At 31.9% G+C, this 20,867-nt stretch overlaps 1 protein-coding gene across 2 annotated transcripts; it reads left to right on the forward strand.

The window, feature by feature from the left end:
• The first annotated feature begins 381 nt into the window (after window positions 1-381).
• Window positions 382-20,415, forward strand: LOC141452197 (uncharacterized). 2 transcript variants are annotated; one of them, XM_074124117.1, is made up of 11 exons: window positions 382-532; window positions 8,029-8,221; window positions 10,409-10,529; window positions 10,956-11,166; window positions 11,277-11,497; window positions 14,754-14,985; window positions 15,436-15,605; window positions 17,378-17,570; window positions 17,647-17,853; window positions 18,313-18,543; window positions 19,598-20,415. In XM_074124117.1, the coding sequence occupies exons 1-11, from the start codon at window positions 487-489 to the stop codon at window positions 19,738-19,740; spliced, it is 1,968 nt and encodes a 655-aa protein (XP_073980218.1). In that variant the 5' UTR covers window positions 382-486; the 3' UTR covers window positions 19,741-20,415. The 2 variants fall into 2 exon arrangements, with proteins under 2 accessions (XP_073980218.1, XP_073980219.1); XM_074124118.1 differs by lacking the exon at window positions 382-532 and adding an exon at window positions 3,250-3,389.
• The last annotated feature ends 452 nt before the right edge of the window (window positions 20,416-20,867 follow it).

Consider the following 20,867-nt stretch of genomic DNA (forward strand, 5'->3'; position numbering starts at 1 on the left):
AAATAATAAGTGAAGTGTATCATTTCATTCTTCAATTATTTTTTATACTATCAAATTAATAAAGCTATTCCAGTTATCACTGAGCTTTAGAAATTGACTAGCGAATTTGCAACTCATAATGAATTTATGTTTTGCTACGCAGTAATAGCAGTCACAAAATCAAAAACTTCCTCCGAAGAATTTAATATAACTCTTGTGACGATAGGCACATAAATAGTTTACTAGAGAAAAAAACGTGTAAACAAACTTTGCAAATTACTAAATCATTATAAAGAAAGAAAGCTCAAATTATTGCCACCAAAGCTAAGTGCAAAAAATGACCAAAAAGAAAGAAAACTTCTTATCGCTTACTGATAACTCTCATTCTTAAACATAAAAAGGAGACACTAAGTGTTGACAGTTCATTCGGGCATGCTCAACTCTACCGCTTAGTAATAATCGTGATTGCAATATCTTTTTTTTTTTTTAGTCATTTATCGTAGCAATATGGAATCTGTGCTTAAGAAGTTACTAACCAACATCTTACTAATAGGTAAATAAAATTATTATTAATTTGTGAAGTTACATCCTTCTTTATAAGGGCATATTCATATACGGTTTTAAATGAAAAGACAACATGCTTCTAATTATCAATACTTGCGTTAGATATTTTTTCCTAAACCCTTAGTTGGGATTAAGGAGTACAAATTGGCGGTAGATTCTTCATCAATTCTAATTTTATTTACAGTAGAGAATTTCATCTACTCTCTCTGCTTCCAGAATAAGCAAAAATAAATAAATTTAAGGTAATGGAATACCGTGGCTTACTAGTGCACCGCGCTATCAACTGAGCTATCCCTTTACTTTTATTCTTATTTTTTAAATTATAAAGCTAATGGTAAAAGTTAGATATATCACCTTCGATTTCCTTTGTTGTAATTGAATGAGTTGAAAATAAATGGTATCAAAAAAATATAGTGAGAGAGCTGTCCATTTAGCCACCGATGGCAAACTACAGCACTCTTGCAAGAAAACACCTGCAGCACAATACATTTTTGAGGCGCCTCCTCTAGTTTTTTTTTCAGAGAGCAAAATTAAACATTTTTCTTAAACAAGTTTGAAGATGTTAGGTTAAGTGGTATTTTCTGAAGTGGTCATCCTAAATAATTATTTTTTAATGTCGCTGCTTCCTCAAGTGCCTTTCCAAAGATGTTTCCTAAAACCTTCTATTACATTAAACACGAAACTAATTTCATTAATTTGAAATATTTTCCAACAAATTTTCGTTTTTAGAATGCTCTTAGAGTCGATGATTTCTCCCGTCTAAAAAAAAAACATAACCTTTTTATTAACTAGTTGAATGTTAGGAGGAAAAAACTCTGTAAAAAGTTTTCTGTACTTTGCTAAGACTGTAATGGCCGTAGGACAATGGTCTTCCAGCGATCTGTGTCCTCTCTTTTAGATTCTTAGTAGTTACTCAAACCCTTATCTTTTTTTTTTTTTTTTTTTAAATAGCCTTAATTTTAATTTTAAATTTTTACTTTCTATCTCCACTTGCAACATTAAACTACTTGCATTTTTGAAATTATTAAATTAAGAGTCACAAAAAATTATGTAGCTATTGAAACTAAATATCGTAAGATGGTAAAATTAATATTTATTCCTGTTTTTATTTATTTCCGTGCTTTTCCTCTTTTGTAAAAATAGATAGCATTTTATTTATAGTTTGTGTAAACAAAAATTTAAAAAGAACAAAAGAATCGGTAATATTATAATTGTTAAGTGCCAATTTTGTATTGTCAATTCAACTTTTGAAATCAATGTAAACATAAATAATTTTTATAACCTTGTAATAACAAGTTCAATGGCTACAATTTTTTTTATCTTTAATCAAAGAAAGTTAAAATATCCGTTCTGAGCATTTAAACCATCAAAAATAAAACTGAAAGTTGCTTAAGACTATTCAATTAAATAGCTATTCCAAAACCGATTTCGGAATTGTCGGCAAAGTAATTTACAAAATGCACTGTTTGCAATTAATGCCAATTACTAGGAGCTTTTTAATAATTCTGTTTAGGACTTCCTTTACAAATTTTCATGGTACTTTTTGGATTAACAGCAGATGGAATTGGATTTTGGATGAGAATCACCACCATGTTTTGATATTCGACAAGAAAGTACTCAAACTAATTTGGTATTTAGATTCATAAATTCGTTGCGTTATTTCTCTTTCTCAGTTAGCGCAATCTATATTATGTAAAAGTCTTGATAGATCTCGCAATTTAAGGTTAATGCAGCACAGTGATCCTGCTAATACAATCTCAAAAATTAAGGACTCAAGGGCTGAACTGGAATTTTAGACTGTAATCATCATGATTATTTATTTATTTGATGCATCGTCTGCCTCGATCATTAGCGTCTTTTATTGTTTTTTATTTCATTGAATATGTTATTGTTTTTCTAATCTTTATTAACATCACGTTCCTCTGCATGTCATCTAGACGCCCGTCGTATTGCAATAAAATCTAGGGCCATGATTAGAACACCTACCCATATTCCCAAGCATGCTAATCTCTCTTCTAGATTTCTTTTCTTCTTAAAAAAAAAAAATATTTTGATAAAAATAAAATAAATAATTAAACAACTTTTCATTTAAAATCTTGAAACATAAAAACAAAAGAAATGTGCACCTTGAAACTATTGTTGTTTAAATTGAAGAAGACTCTTTCAAGTTCCACGACTTATGACGTACGTGGCTAATTCTCACTTCCATCTTCCATCGACGTTTTATTTTATTACAATATCACACATGTATTTTTCAAGTTTAACCACTTGAACTATCCTTTTTACAGCTAATTTTCTATCGCTCCCTTTTCACAAACGTAAGATACAAATAAAATAATCAAAAGATATTTTAAAACATTGTCTGTAAATATATATCTTGCTTTATTTGTCTGGGAAATTGGCTTTAAGAGAATTCTAAGATCTGAGTCTCGTTTTTTTTGCAAAGTAGAAGAATTCGAAAAGGAGAAAAAAACGATAGATAATACATTTAAAAATCTTAGCCAGAAACTTAGAGCACTCTTCACAGGGATAGTTAGGAAATGTTAATGATGGCGGACTGCCTATGGAATATTTTGTAATGCTGTTGTAATGTACTCTTACTGGCCTCTTACAAATGGAAAATGTGAAAATTGTCTTAAATGAAAACGGACACCCCAAAATTTATAGTTACAGTTAATATAACTGCTCTCAATAGATTTTGTTATTTCCTAAAAATCTATGTGTGCTGATGTTTAGAATATCAATTAATGTTTTACATAACAAATAACAAATAACCTTTTCCGAGAGAACCTTCCAACTACATACATGAACAACCTTTCTGAAAGATCCTCATTACTGAACCGACGGTAAGTTACCATCCTCTTCTTTAATGCTAGTTAGTATGATGTTTCAATAGGCGGTAAGCATCTTAGAAGCTTCAAAGTTCTCTAAACTTTCACAGCAGTTCTTTGCATGCTTATCTCTTTTCCCATAATCCACCTAAGTTCTCCCATAAATTTTCCATTCATCGCTTCCTACCGTCTTCTGAAGGTTTTTATTTTTATCCTTCTATTCTTTAATTTAGATTTCTGGAACCTGGCACCCATCATCCACTTTTATTGAATCCTTCTCTTGCATAAAAAAGACAGGTTTGCTCAAATGTCAGGCTAACCTTCTCATTTAAATGATAAGGTTTACTCTGTTCTAAAAATTTAACCCAGGAGACTCTGACAAAATGAATCTTGAAAAAAAGAAGTTATTTTGGCATTTACTACGATACCATATGAACTTTATTTGATCAGTTCTAGAAAGATAATATCCATATTCCTCGTACATGTAAGAAGTTTATTAAATAATTATAGTAACTTAAGATGCAATTTCTGATGCGCAACGTTTTATGCTTGAAAACCATCGTCTCAAATAATTGATTAAAATGTCGTTGTACGCAACAGAAAAACTGAATGGAAAGATTACTGTTGCAATGTCATACATACTACGTGGTTAGGTGCAAACAAATTTATTTGCTTCCATAAAAGTGGTATTTACATTAAATTACCCTCTGCGTTGATGTATTTAATTAATGCCATGAAAGTTGAAATTGTTTTATTGTTGTTTACTTTGTCTTAGCAAAGCCAAAGTAATCACTCTTGGTCGGATAAAACACTGATGTAAAAAAAAAGTAGAAGCTTTCGTTTTGCTTACTCTTTGAACTCTAAAGTTCCAATTGTATCAAATGTATGAAACTTTTTATTGTCAAATAATTTTTTTTGTGACCCATTAGAAAATAAACTGTTTTTGGGAAACATACTCCAGACATAATTAAAATTGTCCATATTTAATGTAATTCCTAATTGATCATAATCTTATTTTTTCCCTCTCTATTCTTTATGTTAACATGGATTAATTTGTTAATAACTATTGTATTATTCAATTGTATTATTACGAGTATGAAAATACTTCGTTATCTAACGAAATGCGAGAAATTATTCAATAAATATTGGTATTCCTGTCTCCATTTTTTTTTTCTTTTAAATCAGTAAGCTACAACCATTTTTTAAAAACCAATGTACTGCGTTTCAAATACTTGTGGTATGTAATGCTATTCATGTTCACTTTAGGACGATTTTTAATAGAAGGTTAGTTATTTTATTTTTTCAGACTTGTAATTGTTAAAGTTAATTCCTGTTAACTAGATAGACCAGCGTTTCCCAAACTTTTTTAACCGCGGCCCGGTACGAGATCTTAAATTTTTTCGCGACCCACCTTATAAAAAAACATTTACAAAACAAATTTTATTTTTTAATAAAAATCAAAATTCAAGTTATTTGTTTGTTTATTTCATACACAAAAATTGCAAAATAATTATATATAAAAAAACATAAGTAATTACAGACAATCCATTATCTTCATTTAAAACTTAGAGTAAATAAAGTAAATTTTGTTTTACATATTTTGACCTTAGTGCGAAGGATGTTGTTGTTTTTCATCACATAGTAATCTCAAATTAGGATTTAATGATGTTAATTTTATTCTCAAATTAGGCTCGACCAATCTGTTTCGATACTTATTTTTTAGGTACACCAAGGCTGAGAACGCAGTTTCACACGTATAAGAGTGACAAAAGGCATTAAAAATTGTATCGCTTTTTCGCTTACGCTTGGATATTCCTTTTGACAGCGCAACCAAAAATTAATTAGTGGTACAGTTTCTAACACTTTTTTAAGATCGGTGTCGCATGAAATTTCAATTAAATTATCAGCTTCTTGTTCACTAAGATTAAGCATTTCTTCCTTTTCAATATCGACAGAAGGCACTGAATGACGAATCGAACTCAGCCAATTAGAGCATCCGAATTTAAACGGTCCGGTAGGAAACGGTGATAAAGGGTTGCCACCTGCAGTACTTGAAAAAGTTTCGAAAAATATTAAATTTAGAGCAAAATGTTATAGATTTTTTTGGGTTTTTACAATTTTTGCCACGACCCAGCTGAATTTTTCTGCGACCCGGTGCCGGGTCGCGACCCACACTTTGGGAAACGCTGAGATAGACGATATTTACCACAACTGGTAATGAACGTTACTTATATACGGCTAAATTGAGCTGAAAAGAAACAAAAAAAACTGTCTAGGTGCTGAACAGAAAGGAGTATTCCAATTTCGAAGCTCCCTGTGGCATTGCCAAGCGTTTGGGTTGTTGGAAAAAATGCCGAAGGTGTTAGGAAGACTAGATATTTTTAGCCATCGAGTGTCTTTGCTTCCGCACAGAATTCGGCTATTTTTCCATATTTAATATAATTCACAATTGATCATAATCTTATTTTTTTTCTCTCTCTTCTTTATGTTAACATGGTTAAAATAAACATTTGATAATAACTATTATTCAATTTATTTTTAATAAATTTGGTTTTATTTTTATAATTTTAATCGACAACAAAATGAAATTTCGTCCTTGGGTATATGAGCAATCGTACTTAGGTCCTCTGATGCAGCATACAACCATTTTTGGTGTATATGTTGAAACTATACATTTACTTAATCTATTCGCTCAAAGCTAGCTGTAAATGACAAAAATGTGAAATATAGAATTCAACCAGAATCGTCTTTCTGATCCAGGATATAATTAATACAGGGAATATTTTTATTATATTCCTTATTACTCCTTTTGTTTAAATGAAAAACTGGAATTAGCTTTTATTCAATGTGAGATTTGTAAAGCTTCTCTCTCAAATTGTCCTCCACATATGAAAGCTAAAGACAGCTTTAATGAAGACATCTTCATTAAATTCTGATATTTATTCATCAAAACGAACCACAGAGTTCTGCAGGAAGGTCAATGTTCAGAGATTCTGGGATCTTAAAATCTTAATTTTTTGTTTGTTTTTTAATTAAATTATCCAAGCAAAATAAAATCATTTGATCAAATTCATATTTTTGAGTATTTCTGAAAAAGTAGAATAATGTCTCCATCTCGTACTCACTTTCTATTTACACGTTATCTTCAATCAATCATGCAACTTTCCTACAGGATATTCTTTGATTTGTTCACGATGAAAGTCTTGAGTGCTCTTGATGCTACAGTGTGAATCAGTATGTAATTTTTTTCCATTTAATCTCAGTACATTTAATGCCTTTTTAGTTTTGTAGATTCCATTTCAACTATACCATTTATAGTATTGTAACCATGTGGCCCAAGACGATTGTAAATTTCTGAAGATCTCGTTTCAATTGACACGTGAAATAAGCAGGTGCTTCTAGCACTGAAGATGGAGCATCCATCAAAACTCCAAAGCTTATGACGGGTATCACTATTATTGTAAAAAAATCGAGAGTTCATTTTGGGTCTAAGGCACCAGATCTTCCAACAGTGTTTAGTAATTCCTCTTCCGCAACGTCTGCTTTGCTTTTTGCATAACTCTTTTTATTTCTGTTTAAGCGTGCATTCCAATTAGTGTCGAATTTAAGGTTTTGGCTATTGGTCAATAATTGTTTCACTATAATCAAAAATATCGATGAACTACAGTATATTTTTCCGCTTCTTTTAGGGAAGGTAAAGGAAGAAAAGTTAATAGAAAGATACGAGTTGTACCACATCGGCATCGTATCCGCTCCTGAATCACCATAAAAATGTCATCTACGAAACATTGGAGAAATCACTATTGTTGGACAAACAGTTAACTTAAAACTAGACATCACAATAGCAGAAAAAAAGCTATACCGAAAATAAAATCAATCCAGTAGGTTGGAGGTTTACCTGATAACACCAGGGTGAATACCAAGATGTTATCTCTTTGCAGCAGTAGGAGAATGTGAAGAGGAATTAAATTTGATTGATTTCTGTTAATGAATGATTGGTTTTGAATGAAATGTAAATTGTAAAAGTGTTGGATATGAGGAAAACAATCATTTTCTGACCCTGAAATTTTAGAGTTTTTTACCTTATCTGTTTTTACATATTAGTTATTCCGTTTATTATTATCTATATATTTAGTATTGTAACAAATAGTTTTGTGAAGATAAGTAAAATAAGAAAAATGAATATTCTCAAAACATTAGTAATTAAAATGTTAGCTTCCTAATTGAAATAATGAAGTAAAGCTCAAGAGTTTGGTATTGAAAATTATTTAGGTTGGCAAAAAATTATTATTTTTCTCTTTAATTAATGTGGGTACATCTCATTAATTATCACTCATCTGATTTCTGTACAAATGTAATTATAAAAAAATACTAAATTTTATTTGCATATTTATTGGATTCTGATATAACTAAAGTTTTGCAAAAAAATTTGTGGTTGGCTTTACATCTAACTACTAAATTAGGTGTCATCGACAGAAGCGATATGCAAACGCACTTTATTATAAGTTTCTCATATTACCCATTTTAATTTGTAAAGTCAAAGGGCTAGACCGGGAATCGAATCCAGTAACAACACCTCTAACCGCTCAGCTAATTTGGTGCCTGCATTGTGATAAAAGAAAGTAAGACTGTTTCATAATCTTTGATTTTTCAGGCTTTTTAGTACAGTTTACTGCACAAACATCTATCAATTCAAGAATGAGAAATGATGGAGAAATGAGAAATAAAAGGTCGATAAAAGAACAGGAACCAGTGGATGGAGAAACAAAATGTGCTAGAAAGTGTGATGGCAAACCTTTGACATGCTATTACAAACTTCATGTAGAACCTTATTCAACAATGGGATCGTAAGTTTTAGCAATTAGTTGACATAGAAATTTCTTTTCAATTTTGAAAGAAAATCATCTCGTTAAAAACAGTAAAAGTTTTAGAAGTTTGCGGGCGTCTCAAACGAAGGATAATGTGACAAAGTTGATATGATATACTTCTTTTTCTTCTTAAAAGATTTTTGGTACCATTTCTTTTACTCTACTAAAGAACAACAGTAAGAGAAATTCGTGATTTTTTAGCTTCTTATTTTTTTTACGACGGTTGCCTTTTCGAATATTATCCGGGCGTCCTTATAAATTAGTACTTCATTTTATTATATCTCAATAACATTTAAAATTTATATACTTCAATTAAACCAATTCATATCTTAATAACATTGTACAATATATCAATATCATTTAAAATTGATATTTAACTTCAATTAAACTAATTCATATATTTTTTTAATTGGTTTTTATTTTCTTACATAATTTCTGATATTATTTTTTACCTAATTTCATTAGGAATTTTTATTTTGTTTAATTTTGTTTAACTACTTTATATTGAATACTCGTACATTCCAAAGGGAAAACATAAATTATGTTACTTTCTATGAGTCTAAATTTTAAAATTTTTCCAACTTTTTAATGTTCAAGTATTTACGATCCGAGATTACTACAAACACGTACATTTTTTTAAATTTTTTTATTATCTTTATTATAATTTAGTACAAATATATACAATACAAAAAAAATAATCAAACTTGAACACAGAAAACTCCTTTTTTTAACAATTTTTATACACTTGTAAAAAAGCATAATTATTTTATATTAAATAAAAGATAATAAATAAAATAACTATTATTCGTTCTATAACAAAAAAGGAAAAATGAAAAAAAAAAAAAAAATACTTTATAAAGACGGCACTGACCGTTGGTGGAGTCGAATTTACAATTGAAAAGAAATAAGTAATAATAATAATAAGGATGATATTACAATAAAAATATGATAATATATGAAACATGCAGTTACAATACCTTAACAAAATGACAATGATAGTGGAGGAAACAGGACTAATAATTTTCCATTATTCCATTTAATAATAAAGATTTCATCCATTATCAATCGATCGTCGGAGGAGTCTATCTAACGGACACTAAAAAATGAAAGCAATTTAATTTCTTACATTTTAAGATTGAAAATTTTTGCGCTACTATCTCCTTTGGTCTCAAAGTTCCAAAGGTTTCCTAGCGCAACCAGTCGATTGCAACGCAATCAAACAACAAGTAAGAGGCCGTTTCCTCCTCTTCCTGACACAGTCTGCACAACGATTCCGCGCTAATAAGCCCCACCTTGAGCAGATGCTTCCTGAACCTACCATTCCTCGTGAATAGGCCTGTAACCAGAGCAATCTGATTTCTGCCCAAACATAGAGTCACTTCGGTTCTTTGTTTACACATCATAGTCTTACTGTGTTTGACCCCAGAACACATCACCCAGATTTTTTCATGTTCTTTCCAGATCCAGTCTCCTAGAGCACTACGAACCCCTTGGAGATCACTCTTGGTGATCCCCAGGGTAGGTTCCGGGCCAATGAAAGGAGTGTTAGCTCCGTTCCTGGCGAGTTCATCGGGTGTTTCGTTCCCCTTAATCCCCGGCACTTATTCCAGCAGAACTTTATTTTGCCGAACCAGTTGCTCCAGGGTAGGTAACAATAAGTAATATAAATGCCTCCTCAATATGAAAGTTAAATTAGTTGGGCTATAGTTGTCTTAATAAAGTTGTTTAATGCTGGCAGGAAAATATGGTACTTGTTTGCATTATTTTTACAGAAAACAGTCTGGTACTAGGATGGGTACAGCATAATAATAATATGAATAATAATAATTATTATTATTGGTGGAATAGTGATTAAAAAAACTTGTTTATTGTGAGGAATTCATTTCAGAATCATTGATTAATTGGAGCAATTAAACAATTTATTGTAATTTAGATTTAATTGGAGCAATTAAACAATTCATTGTAATTTAGATTGTCAATTAAATTTTTTTGTACGTTATACGCGTTGTTAGCTAATACCTCCCAAGTTCGAACATTGGCAAAGAGTAGTGTGGCGCGATTTACTAAGAGAAACAAACCATCATTTCAGAGTTCTAAGGAATATTTTTTTCAATTGTCAAGTTGCTAAATTATCAAAAAACTATAAAAATGAATCCTTCTTTTCAGAGCTTGTGGAAACTGTCCGGAAAATATAACAGCTTGTTGGGATCCTCAGTGCATCACGGCTGATGGTTTTGAAAAAGGAATATTTGTATTCAACAGGAGATTACCTGGGTCTCCTTTACGGGTAAAAAACAAAATGTTTAGTTAGCCATAGTTATATTGTAAAATTATTTATTGCGTGTGACTGTTGTAAAATTGGATTCGATTACAACTCTCGACGTCGGGACTCAAGTCTCAATATTCTACACAAATGTCACTTTCTGCAGTAGTCACACCAATTACATACCGTATTTTACCATCGAAATTGAGTCTCAACCATAAATATATGAATATATTTTTTAATTAAAACAACAGTGTTCGCTTAATTAAAGAGAAAACACAGATTTTAATAGTGTTGCTGCTGCTGAATAAGTATTACTAAAGACTAAATTTATTTTAATTTCAATGAAGCTGTCTTACTCTTTGTTGTTGAGAACTCAAGGTAAATCTACTAATTTGTCAAAAAAAAGAGAAGATTTTTACTGGGTAAAGTTTCCATAATTTTCTCTAGGTATGCGTTGGAGACAAGATTGTGGTAGATGTAATTAATATGGATGGCCATCGCTCTACATCGGTGCATTGGCATGGTTTTAGACAGAAAGGCACACAATATTCTGATGGAGTACCCTATGTTACTCAATGCCCAATTCTTCCTATGTCAACTTTTCGATACATTTTCTACGCTGAAGATGCTGGCAGTTTTTTCTATCATTCACATTCAGGTTATAAACAACTTTGATTTCTAAAAATTATATGAACTTATTTAACTTCTTTCTTATTTTTGTTTGCCTTTTTTTATATATAAACTTATCTAATAAGCAACTGCTCACAGGTGTGCAGAAAATAGACGGATTAACTGGCCCTATTGTTGTCAGAGATGTTTTGGCAGCAGAACCATATGCCCACCTTTACGACTATGATCTATTTGAACACGAGATTTTTATTCAAGACTGGACACATACCACTGCAGATTCGCTAATTCCAGGCTTGAAGAGAGAAGGCAGCTTACCAAAAAGCCTTCTAATCAACGGCCGAGGCATTAAATCTTCAGAGGTAAGTTCATTTTTTATTTTCTGTTTCTGAAATAAGTTAGAGAAGGTAATGTTTTCCTACAGACTATCGATTTTGAGGTTCCAACGGAAATATCGTTTTGAGGTCCTCCAGTTTGGTTGTTAGTGCTTTAGGAATTTATAGATCAAGAAGGATGAAGTGATTACACAGTTAAAAGTGGAATGAATTTGTACATATATTTGTATTCTGGCGTAGAGTATATTCCTATACGCAAGTTAGGATGGGACCACCACTAAGCGGCGAGCTCAAAAGTTGAAATCTTCCGAATGGTTCTACTCGTGGATCGAAAATCGGTGTTTAAGGTCAGAAAGTATAAATCTGGGAGTAAGGTATGATATTGGACCTCGTGTACATCAGAAGGAACTAAAGCATGGCACAGGCAATCTCTTCGTAACTGCTGATTGCAAATAGCCCACGAAGTGCTTGAGATGGCATTCATTGTTTGACAGGAACAGAGACAGACCAAGGCAGGACTTGCAACAATGTATCCAGGAAGTCATGGTCGGATGGGAATTGCAAGAAAGCCTGAAGAGAGTCAGCTGGTGTGACTTGATCCATTTAGGTTATCTTTAGGAGAAGCCTGAAATATTTTTTTTTCTGTATTTAAAGTGAATCTTCAGCATGTAACGTTCATTGGTGTCCATATAAATCTAAGGAAAATCTAATGGCGGTCAGTTGGGCTTTAAAAGAGCCTGGTCTGTAGGCCATTCTACCACTGAGCTCTTCCTCTCATTGTTGAATGGACAATTATTCTACTGGAAACTAGTAATAAAAATAAAAAGTAAATAAAATTTGCTTTCTGATAATTGAAGTAAATTGTTAAACTATTACAGGATAGATTGAAGTTGCAAATAATAATTTAAAAAGTAAAAATAAAAGAAAATACAATATTTACAGATAACAAGTTGCAAATATTTAAATATTAGGAATTATTCAAACAGATTATCATAGTCTGATTGTTTACATTTATTTTATTAATGATTTATTTTTTTAAGTTAGAATATGATATATACTCTTTAACAAAAACTTACAGCTTAAAAAGTTAAGTATAAGGGTTGATTAAACGCCAAAAGGTACACAAATCAGCAAGTACCCAACATTTCATTCATACTTCATTGATATTATTTTAAGTAATTTTACTACATTAATTTTCATTAATATTTTTTTGAATTTATTAGATGTTTCACAGGCCCTTATGCTGGCCAGTTCATTCATTTTCTTTTTCTTTTTTTTTTATGATTTAAGTCGCGTCAACATCTAAGGTTATTGGCGCCCGGAGCTTTTTTCAGTGCACTGCCGGCCTCCGGATAGTGTTCTCTCGTTACAGACAACACTGTCCATCACCCGGACAGTGAGCTGTAAGAAGCTCTCAGAAAGAGAAAATCTAAGGGTCAGCAGCTGGATTCGAACCCGGAACCTCCACGTGGGAATCCAATACGCTAACCGCATAGCCAATCCCTTCCCTTTGTTCATTCATAATATTTTATTTTTTTGTTATAATTATGATAAAATGTATAATCTGCTTTACAGATTTTTTTAAAATTGGGAATAATAAATTTTAATTTTATCATTATAACCTGAAAAGGTGTTAAGTCGGAGTTACTACCACTGGAGAGATCTTTTTAAAGAATGATTATAGTTGCGGTCCCCAAACCATCCTCAATAACAATTTTTTTGAGAAAGCGTTTTGAATAAAATAGGAAGGTAATTTGTACGTAAATAGCAAAATTAAACTGCGATTTCAGTACTTCCCTTTAAGAGGAGTTAGAAAAATAAACTGCGATTACAGTACTTCTCCCTAAAAGGCGAAGAGGCAAAGATTTTGAATCGAACGACAATTCATTGATGTAAATCGGTTCACTCATTGATAATTTTAACGATTGCAGTACTTCCTCTTAGTAGGTGTAAGAGCATGATGGTAGAGGAGCTTTAACCACTTCTTCTTGCTACATTTTATCAAAATCGGACTAAGCGTTATAGAAATATTGGTAATAATAGTTTTAGAAAGGGCCTAACTTGGATGGGGCAAACTCCCCTCCTTATGAGGCACAGCGTCGAGACTTTAAAAGTGCAAATCTGTACAAAATTTCGATTCGAATGACACTTCATTCATGAAAATCGGTTCACGTTTCGATAATTTAAAACGATTGCTATACTTCCCCTTCACAAGTGTAAGAGCAGATCGTCGCTTTAATGTTACGTAGGGGAGCCCTAACCCTGTCATCCTACCAAATTTTATCAAAATCGGGCTAAGATTTACAGAGTAATTAATGATAATAATTTTGGAGGGGGCCTTACATAAAGGGGGCTAACTCCTCTCCCTTTCCATGTACAGCGTCGAGACCCCCCAAAAGGCACATCTACATAACATTCCGACTCGATTGATACCTCATTCATGAAAATCGGTTCACGCTTTTAGGCGCTACGTTGTTTACAAAAAAGGTAACAACAAGAACAATTTTTGAAAATGCCGTTTTTGCACATTTTCGGCAACTTTTTTCTCAAAATCTATCAGATCTAGGTTGTTGCAAAAAAATTACAGTCATAAAGGAGGATTTGCCCTATATTATAAAGAAAATTTGGGAATTTTATCTTTTATAGAAAAAGAGAAAAAATTGTCAAAGTTGGGTGTTTTTCAACGTTACGCTTTTTCGTGCAGTTTTTGATGATCAACCCTTATACAACTGTCCTACCGGACAGTTTTAATAAAGTAAGCAATGGGAATATCGAGAGTGATTTTACACTTAATTTATTCTATAGTCAAAATAATTTAATGACTTAAGGAACCTAAAAGTATTTGCTACTGTATTTGAGAAATTGTTTGTGAAGAGATACATTGGTGTAGCAATTTTGATCTTAATTGGAGGATATTTTCAGCAAGAAATGCAAAAGGTGTTTCATTTAGTGAGACATAAAAGGGACCTATATTCGGAGTTCAATTTATATTTTACCCCTTTGACTTTAATAAGAAAGTTCTTCGTTCATATTTACCTCTTGTAGCTGTGCTTGGGTCAAGTCAACATGCAGTTAACTGGCTGACCACACTGAAAGAACTAATATGTATAAAATTATTTAATTAATTTTATAATTTTTCAATTATTTCACCAATAAAGTGTCACTTAGACTTCATGAAACCCTTTTAGAAAAGCCTCTAGTAATTGATAGTCAATTATTTACATTATAGTAATTCCTCAAATAAAACTCCTCAAAATATTATAATGATTTTATCATGTTGCAGGACACTACTGATCCACAGCGTTTAATTTTACAAGCGCAACGCCCAAAACAGCTTCCACTTAGTGTGTTCACTGTGAAGCCTGGCAAGAGGTATAGATTTAGGTTGATTTCAAGTACATGCATGGCTTGCACGGTGAAACTGATCGTACAGGGCCACAAGATGACCGTGATCAATGCTGACGGCCCCAGTCCAGTTTCACCCACCATTGTTGATGTGGTATCCTTTAATAGCGGTAAGTTACATAATTGTTTAACATTATTGGTTGTAGTCTAGTGAACTTGAATCCCTCAGTGTAGCTCCCACTAATCGATCGCGCTAACAAACTCATAACTCTTTTCTCTTAAAAATTAAACTTTTTTGTTTAATATTAAAGAATACAAGAATCACAGTGCAATGAAACGCTCTGTTTCAAGTTTATTCTGCAAAGCAAAGTCTTCTCTTGATTCAATAGTAAGAACTAAAAGGACCATCTAAACTATACTATTACCCATTGACACAATAGGCTTGATGTTCATTATCATATAATAATAATTTTTGTAGACTTTTTATATTAAAACTGTCCGGTATGACAGTTGTATAAGGGTTGTAATTTAAAAACTGTTCAACTTAATACTTACATCTCTAAAAATGTATCAAAAATGCACACACTTAAAATGTTAATATCTTGCATTATAATTGGCAGGAGACCGATTTGATGTAATAATTGAAGCAAATAATAAAGTAAATTCGTACTGGATATTGGTACAAGGGCAAGGTTCCTGCAGCGACGCGATGCAATTGGCTGTGCTGAAGTATGATGGAAGCAATGGCAATCCATCGTCTAATGTCTTGCCGAAAGAAGAAAAAAGTGTGGTGCGTATTAATTTTTCTTCGTTAAATATCCTTGTGTTTTCATTTTATTTATATTTCTCGTCTTACAACTATTATTATTTTTAATTTAAGGCGCGTCAACATCTGGCTGCCAGAGCTTTTTTGAGTGTCCTCTGGTCTCCGGACAGTGTTCTCTTGTTTCAGATAACATCGATACCTCCGGACGTGAGCTGTAAGAAGTTTCTAAGTAAAGAAAATCTACGGTCCGGCAGCTGGATTGGAAACACTTAGAATCTTTTTGTGGGAACCTGTACGCTAATCACTGAGATAATCCTTTTCCTATAGTTTATCATTATTATTTCCATGTTTAAGTTTCCCTAAAAACGAAAATTTTACGTGGAGTATATAAGAAAACTTTACATGTGGCAATTAGTAGTGGTTTCTTAGAATTAAGGCCATATGTCCACAATCTCCTGTGTTGGAGGACTTCAGACAGCCGATCTGTTAAAACTGGCAAAAATGTTTCGTCTTAATAGGCTAGATATCATCCTTGAAGGGAACTTAAGGAAGGATGTTAAATTAATAGACAACTCAATAAATTACACATTGTTAAATTAATAGTGCCTAACACATTTAAGTAGTTCTGCTGTGGAGAAACTAAGAATGTATTTCTCTGCCTGACGAGAAAAGCAGAAAGAGTCCCAGTAGTTCTTATTGTATTATTTATCTATGGCTGAAATTTACTGAAAGGCTTACATTAGAGTATCAAGCTGTTTGGTGCAACTTGTATTTTTCTTATAAACCATGTACCATAATTAGAATGAAAAACAAATAATGAGACCACAAAAAATAAAACAGGGTTTTTATTAAAAACAAGGCGAAGTGGACTCTGCTGTCGTCAGCTACAACCGTCCGCTGTAGTTCATTGACAAAAGACCAACTTAGAACACTCAACTTAAACAATAAGAAAAGAGCACACGATAAAGAAATCTCAAAAGGCTATTGGACTATAGGTCAAGACTAGTATAAGAGATCGAACGTCTCTTGTTTTACTTCACAGTAAAAATCAATAAACCAATATGGACCAATGGAACTTTGGGGTTCTTCCAAGCATTCCAAACTTCTTAAGAATTCAAACCTATCAATCAATAATCCTTTGCACAATCGTTGATGATCGCTTCTATGTGTGTCGTATCATAATGATCTCAATATTCATCCGACAAAACTTCAAATTTTTTGAGAAATTTCACACTTATTTTCATACAAGAATCCTTTAATGACGGGAGAAACTACCCAGAGTTCTGTCGCCTCTCTTCCTGATCAATTCCTGACGATCCTCATATAGCCAATGGCCCCATGATTTGCTTGAGTGAATATGAGTGGTTAATGTTATTAAATCCCATAAAAGGACTACTACTTCTGGGAAATTTCTTCCTTGCTTAATTATTAATGCGCACTTTGATAAATAGTAATCGCTTATTTCTTCAGGAGAAACTGAACATCCAATCATTTAAGTGTACGGGTATACTAATACATTTTTTTCTAACAAATAAAAAGTGCTACAGAATTTGAACTTGGATCTCCCAATTAGAAATCCGAGTTTCATAACCGCTATACCAATCCTTCCCCTAATCAGCTGAATTACTTCAAAATTTTGCTCTTGTAATATCAAATAAAAAAAAAAAAAACAATTGGATAGTAAATAAGTGGATAAGTGACAGATTGCTAAGTACATATTTATAATTATTTGTTTTTATATTGTTTCGAATGAACTAGTAAATGTAATTAATTTTTATTTAAAATTATTGTTGTAGGTACTGAACCCTACAAATCCAACTTGTGAAAAAGAGGAAGAGATGTGTGTCAGTAAACTCACCTCACCTTATCAGGCACCTTCTCATATAGTGCATGGCCCTGGCAGTGTTAGACTGATTTTACAATTTGGTTTCTATTTTTACTCAAAAAATGAATTATTTAATAACAATGGCTCTTATTCACCATATTTTGGTAGGTATTCTCTTTTGTTAAAACAAAAAATGTTATCTTTAAATGTACTTTTTTAAAATTATTTATTGATTTACAGAGCCAGCTCATCCACTACTGGTGAGAGCTCAGATTAATTCGATTACAAATACATTTGCACCAATGCCATTATTGAGTCAGTATAACGAGATTCCTAACAGTGCGTTTTGTAAAAAAGAATGTTATACAGAGCGAGAGAACTGTAAATGCACTAGTATCTACAAAGTACCACTTCACTCAGTTGTTGATGTTATTGTTGTGGATTCAGGTAATTATACCATCTTTATCCCTATCCTTTAGTCAACCTTTAGAATCGCTCCTGGAGCACACATATTCTAAGTAATAATGTTATTTAAAGTACCTTACTCACCATAAGAACAAAAAACATAAATATTGTTTATCAATAAAAATTTAGGTTTATTGTAATAGGGGTTCTGAAATGCTAACCGTTTTCTCACACAGACTGAAAGTATTGTTCTGTCAGATTATCGTACGACATTATCCCAAAATTATTTTACGGTTACTAATTGTACTTTACTTTAACACTTAGAATATTATGAATTTCGCAAATTGATTACTCACAAAAAATAAAATAAATAACTGAAAACTCAGCCCTTCTTTTCTATCGAATTTCTTCAAACCTAGGCAACATGTGTTCCTCTTAAAATCATAAATTCTAATAAATTTTGATTTTAATTAAATCATTTGGGATATTAAAATATTGCAGCTATGCCATCCAAAAATGGACTTACGCATCCATTTCACCTTCACGGCTATAACTTCTATCTGCTGAAAGAAGGAACTTTTAAAAATGGGATGCTGCATCAAGGAATCGAAGAGCTAAATAGATGGTTGGACTCAGGTGCAATGGAAAATAAATCGACAGCCGTTTTGAAAGATAGCATTGGTGTACCGTCAGGAGGATATGCAGTCTTGCGATTTCACGCAGATAATCCAGGTAAACTTGAATCGTTAAACCGAAAGTGCTAAAGATTTAAATGCAGTTTTTTGTTTCTGTTTTGAAAAGGTTAAGGCAGCTGTTTTGCTACAAAGAGAAGGCTGAAGTTCTATTCCACTTACTTGCGAATCCTAATACTATTTCTTGCGGTCTTTTCTTTCTTCCAAGGTTCAATATGGCTCGAACTTTCTCCCTTTAAAATCAAGATTGGACGCGTGATCGGACATCCTGTGACTTCCATACTTAGAGAACATGTTTTAGAAAACCTATTTTAATTATTGAAAAACAAAGTTGGGTTATTTTTATTGGTAGTAAAACCAGTGCTAATGGGAGGGTGGTGGAGCATCTCGGAATAATAGGGAATAGATTCAGCGCGAAGCCTCTCATTTGACTGTACAATTAAAGCGCCAGGAAGCCGAGCGGTTAGAGGCGAGGCTCGCAAAGCTAATTTGTGTTGGGTTCGATTCTATTTCCAGCCTTGGCCTTGGATTTTAAGATGGGAAATATGATAAACTTATATAAAGAATTTATGCTACACGTCTCCGTCCACGACTTTTCAGTTGGTAGTCGGGTAAAGCCCATAAAAAAAAATAAATATTTTTTTTTGTTTTTTACACTATAAAGTTATGGGTCTTAAATTGTGTGTAAAGGATTTTTATTTTATTACCTGTTTTAAAATTGATAAATTAAATATAAATAAATAAAAGAAAAGAAAATATTATTTATCAAGAACCTAATAACATAAAACACTTACAGAACTTCAGTGACAGGTCTCTCTCCAGTTAACTGTATTTTTAGACGAAATATAAATTTGAAAATCTGACTGAGAGCACATTTTTTCCTTATTCACTACTTAAGTTTAGTCTTCTCTTAAAATAAATTAACTTTAGAGCGAAGTAGAATTCGTTTTTCATAATATTTAAATCTACTTAAAAATATGAATTTGAAATTAAAAAGAAAAGTGCTTTAACGTTTTCATTACCATTTCACTTTTTTTTTCTCTTTCTGAATCGACAGCTAAGTCTTTTATTGATTATTTACTCTTATTGCACAGGATTTTGGATCTTCCATTGCCACTTCACTCTGCATCTTGACATGGGCATGGCCGCTATTCTTCAAGTTGGCGAGCTTCATGAAATGCCTTCGCCGCCTCCTGGTTTTCCAAAGTGTGGAAATTATTTGCCACCCATCAGCTAAACAGCAAATCAATGGCCGAATTTTCTAGGGAAATTATTGGAAAATATGTGTCTGCCTGCCAAGGAGTGTTTTTAGAATTGAAACATTAATTTTTCTTAAAGCTTGAACGAAATCTAGATCGTTGTAAATTTGAATATCGTCTTGACTACTCTAATGAACAATACTAATTGTATTTTAATGTTGGAATATTTTACGAATATATGGGTTATCCATATCTGCTGTGTTAAAAATTGTATCTAGTTCGACAAAAGAATAATGAATTAATTTAAATAATTACTGTCATAGCATTTATATAATTAATAACCCTTGTTTTTATTGTTTTCTTATTTTATATTTTGTGATCATAATTTTCTCTTGCATGAACTTTGTTTTGATATTCTGACACGTTATGCACATCTGGAAAATTTATTTTTAGAATTGACCCAACGAAATTCACTTTCAGCATTGATATTTGATTTTTTTTGTTTCTTTACCATTGTTAATTTTCTAGAATTTTAACTATAAAAAGTTAAACTCAAATATGTGAAATATTAATTTAAATATGTAAAAATCGCTGAAATGTTCAGCCTCTTTAACAAAAATAAATAAAATGACTGGATCTTCATTAAGCTAATTGCGAGGTGCGTTATTTTGTTCTGTAAATTATAATTATCAATAAATAATTATTTATTTTTAGATTGAGTATGTTGATATTACTTTTGTTTTTCTCTTATTAATATTATTGTTTACTTATTGTGTTCTCTGCTGTACTAATAAATTATGTAAATAGTTAAACTCCTGCAATACTTTTGTTTTGCAGGTTTAAAACAAGAAAATGTTAGAATAAATTTATTTAATGAATAAGAAAATGTTCTTTTGATGCTTATTTATTCACTCAAATCTGACAAGGTACACTTGTAGGAATAATCATTTGATTTGAAGGGGATGCTCATTTCTTGCTCCATTTTTTCTAGAAAATGCAACTTATTGGCTTGTTTTTCTTCAAAAACGGCTTCTCTCAATTTTCTTTAAACTTAACGTAGTATTCTTACAAAAGATAAGAAAAATTCTTCCAGAAAACTAGGTACTTGCGAAAGTGGCTGGCCTTTATCTTTCTATTTTTCTACATGGTAGTAAGTTCCTTTGCT

The sequence above is a fragment of the Rhodnius prolixus genome, unplaced genomic scaffold (genome assembly GCF_049639745.1).
Source record: "Rhodnius prolixus isolate KJV_2025 unplaced genomic scaffold, Rpr scaffold_3, whole genome shotgun sequence".
Classification (NCBI taxonomy): domain Eukaryota; kingdom Metazoa; phylum Arthropoda; class Insecta; order Hemiptera; family Reduviidae; genus Rhodnius; species Rhodnius prolixus.

Excerpts from the sequence above, each read along its gene's own strand:
- LOC141452197 (XM_074124117.1), top strand. The coding sequence starts at position 487 with ATGGAATCTGTGCTTAAGAAGTTACTAACCAACATCTTACTAATAG. Across the intron at positions 533-8,028 it reads AACCAACATCTTACTAATAG|GCTTTTTAGTACAGTTTACT; the intron begins GTAAATAAAATT and ends TTGATTTTTCAG. Across the intron at positions 10,530-10,955 it reads TACCTGGGTCTCCTTTACGG|GTATGCGTTGGAGACAAGAT; the intron begins GTAAAAAACAAA and ends AATTTTCTCTAG.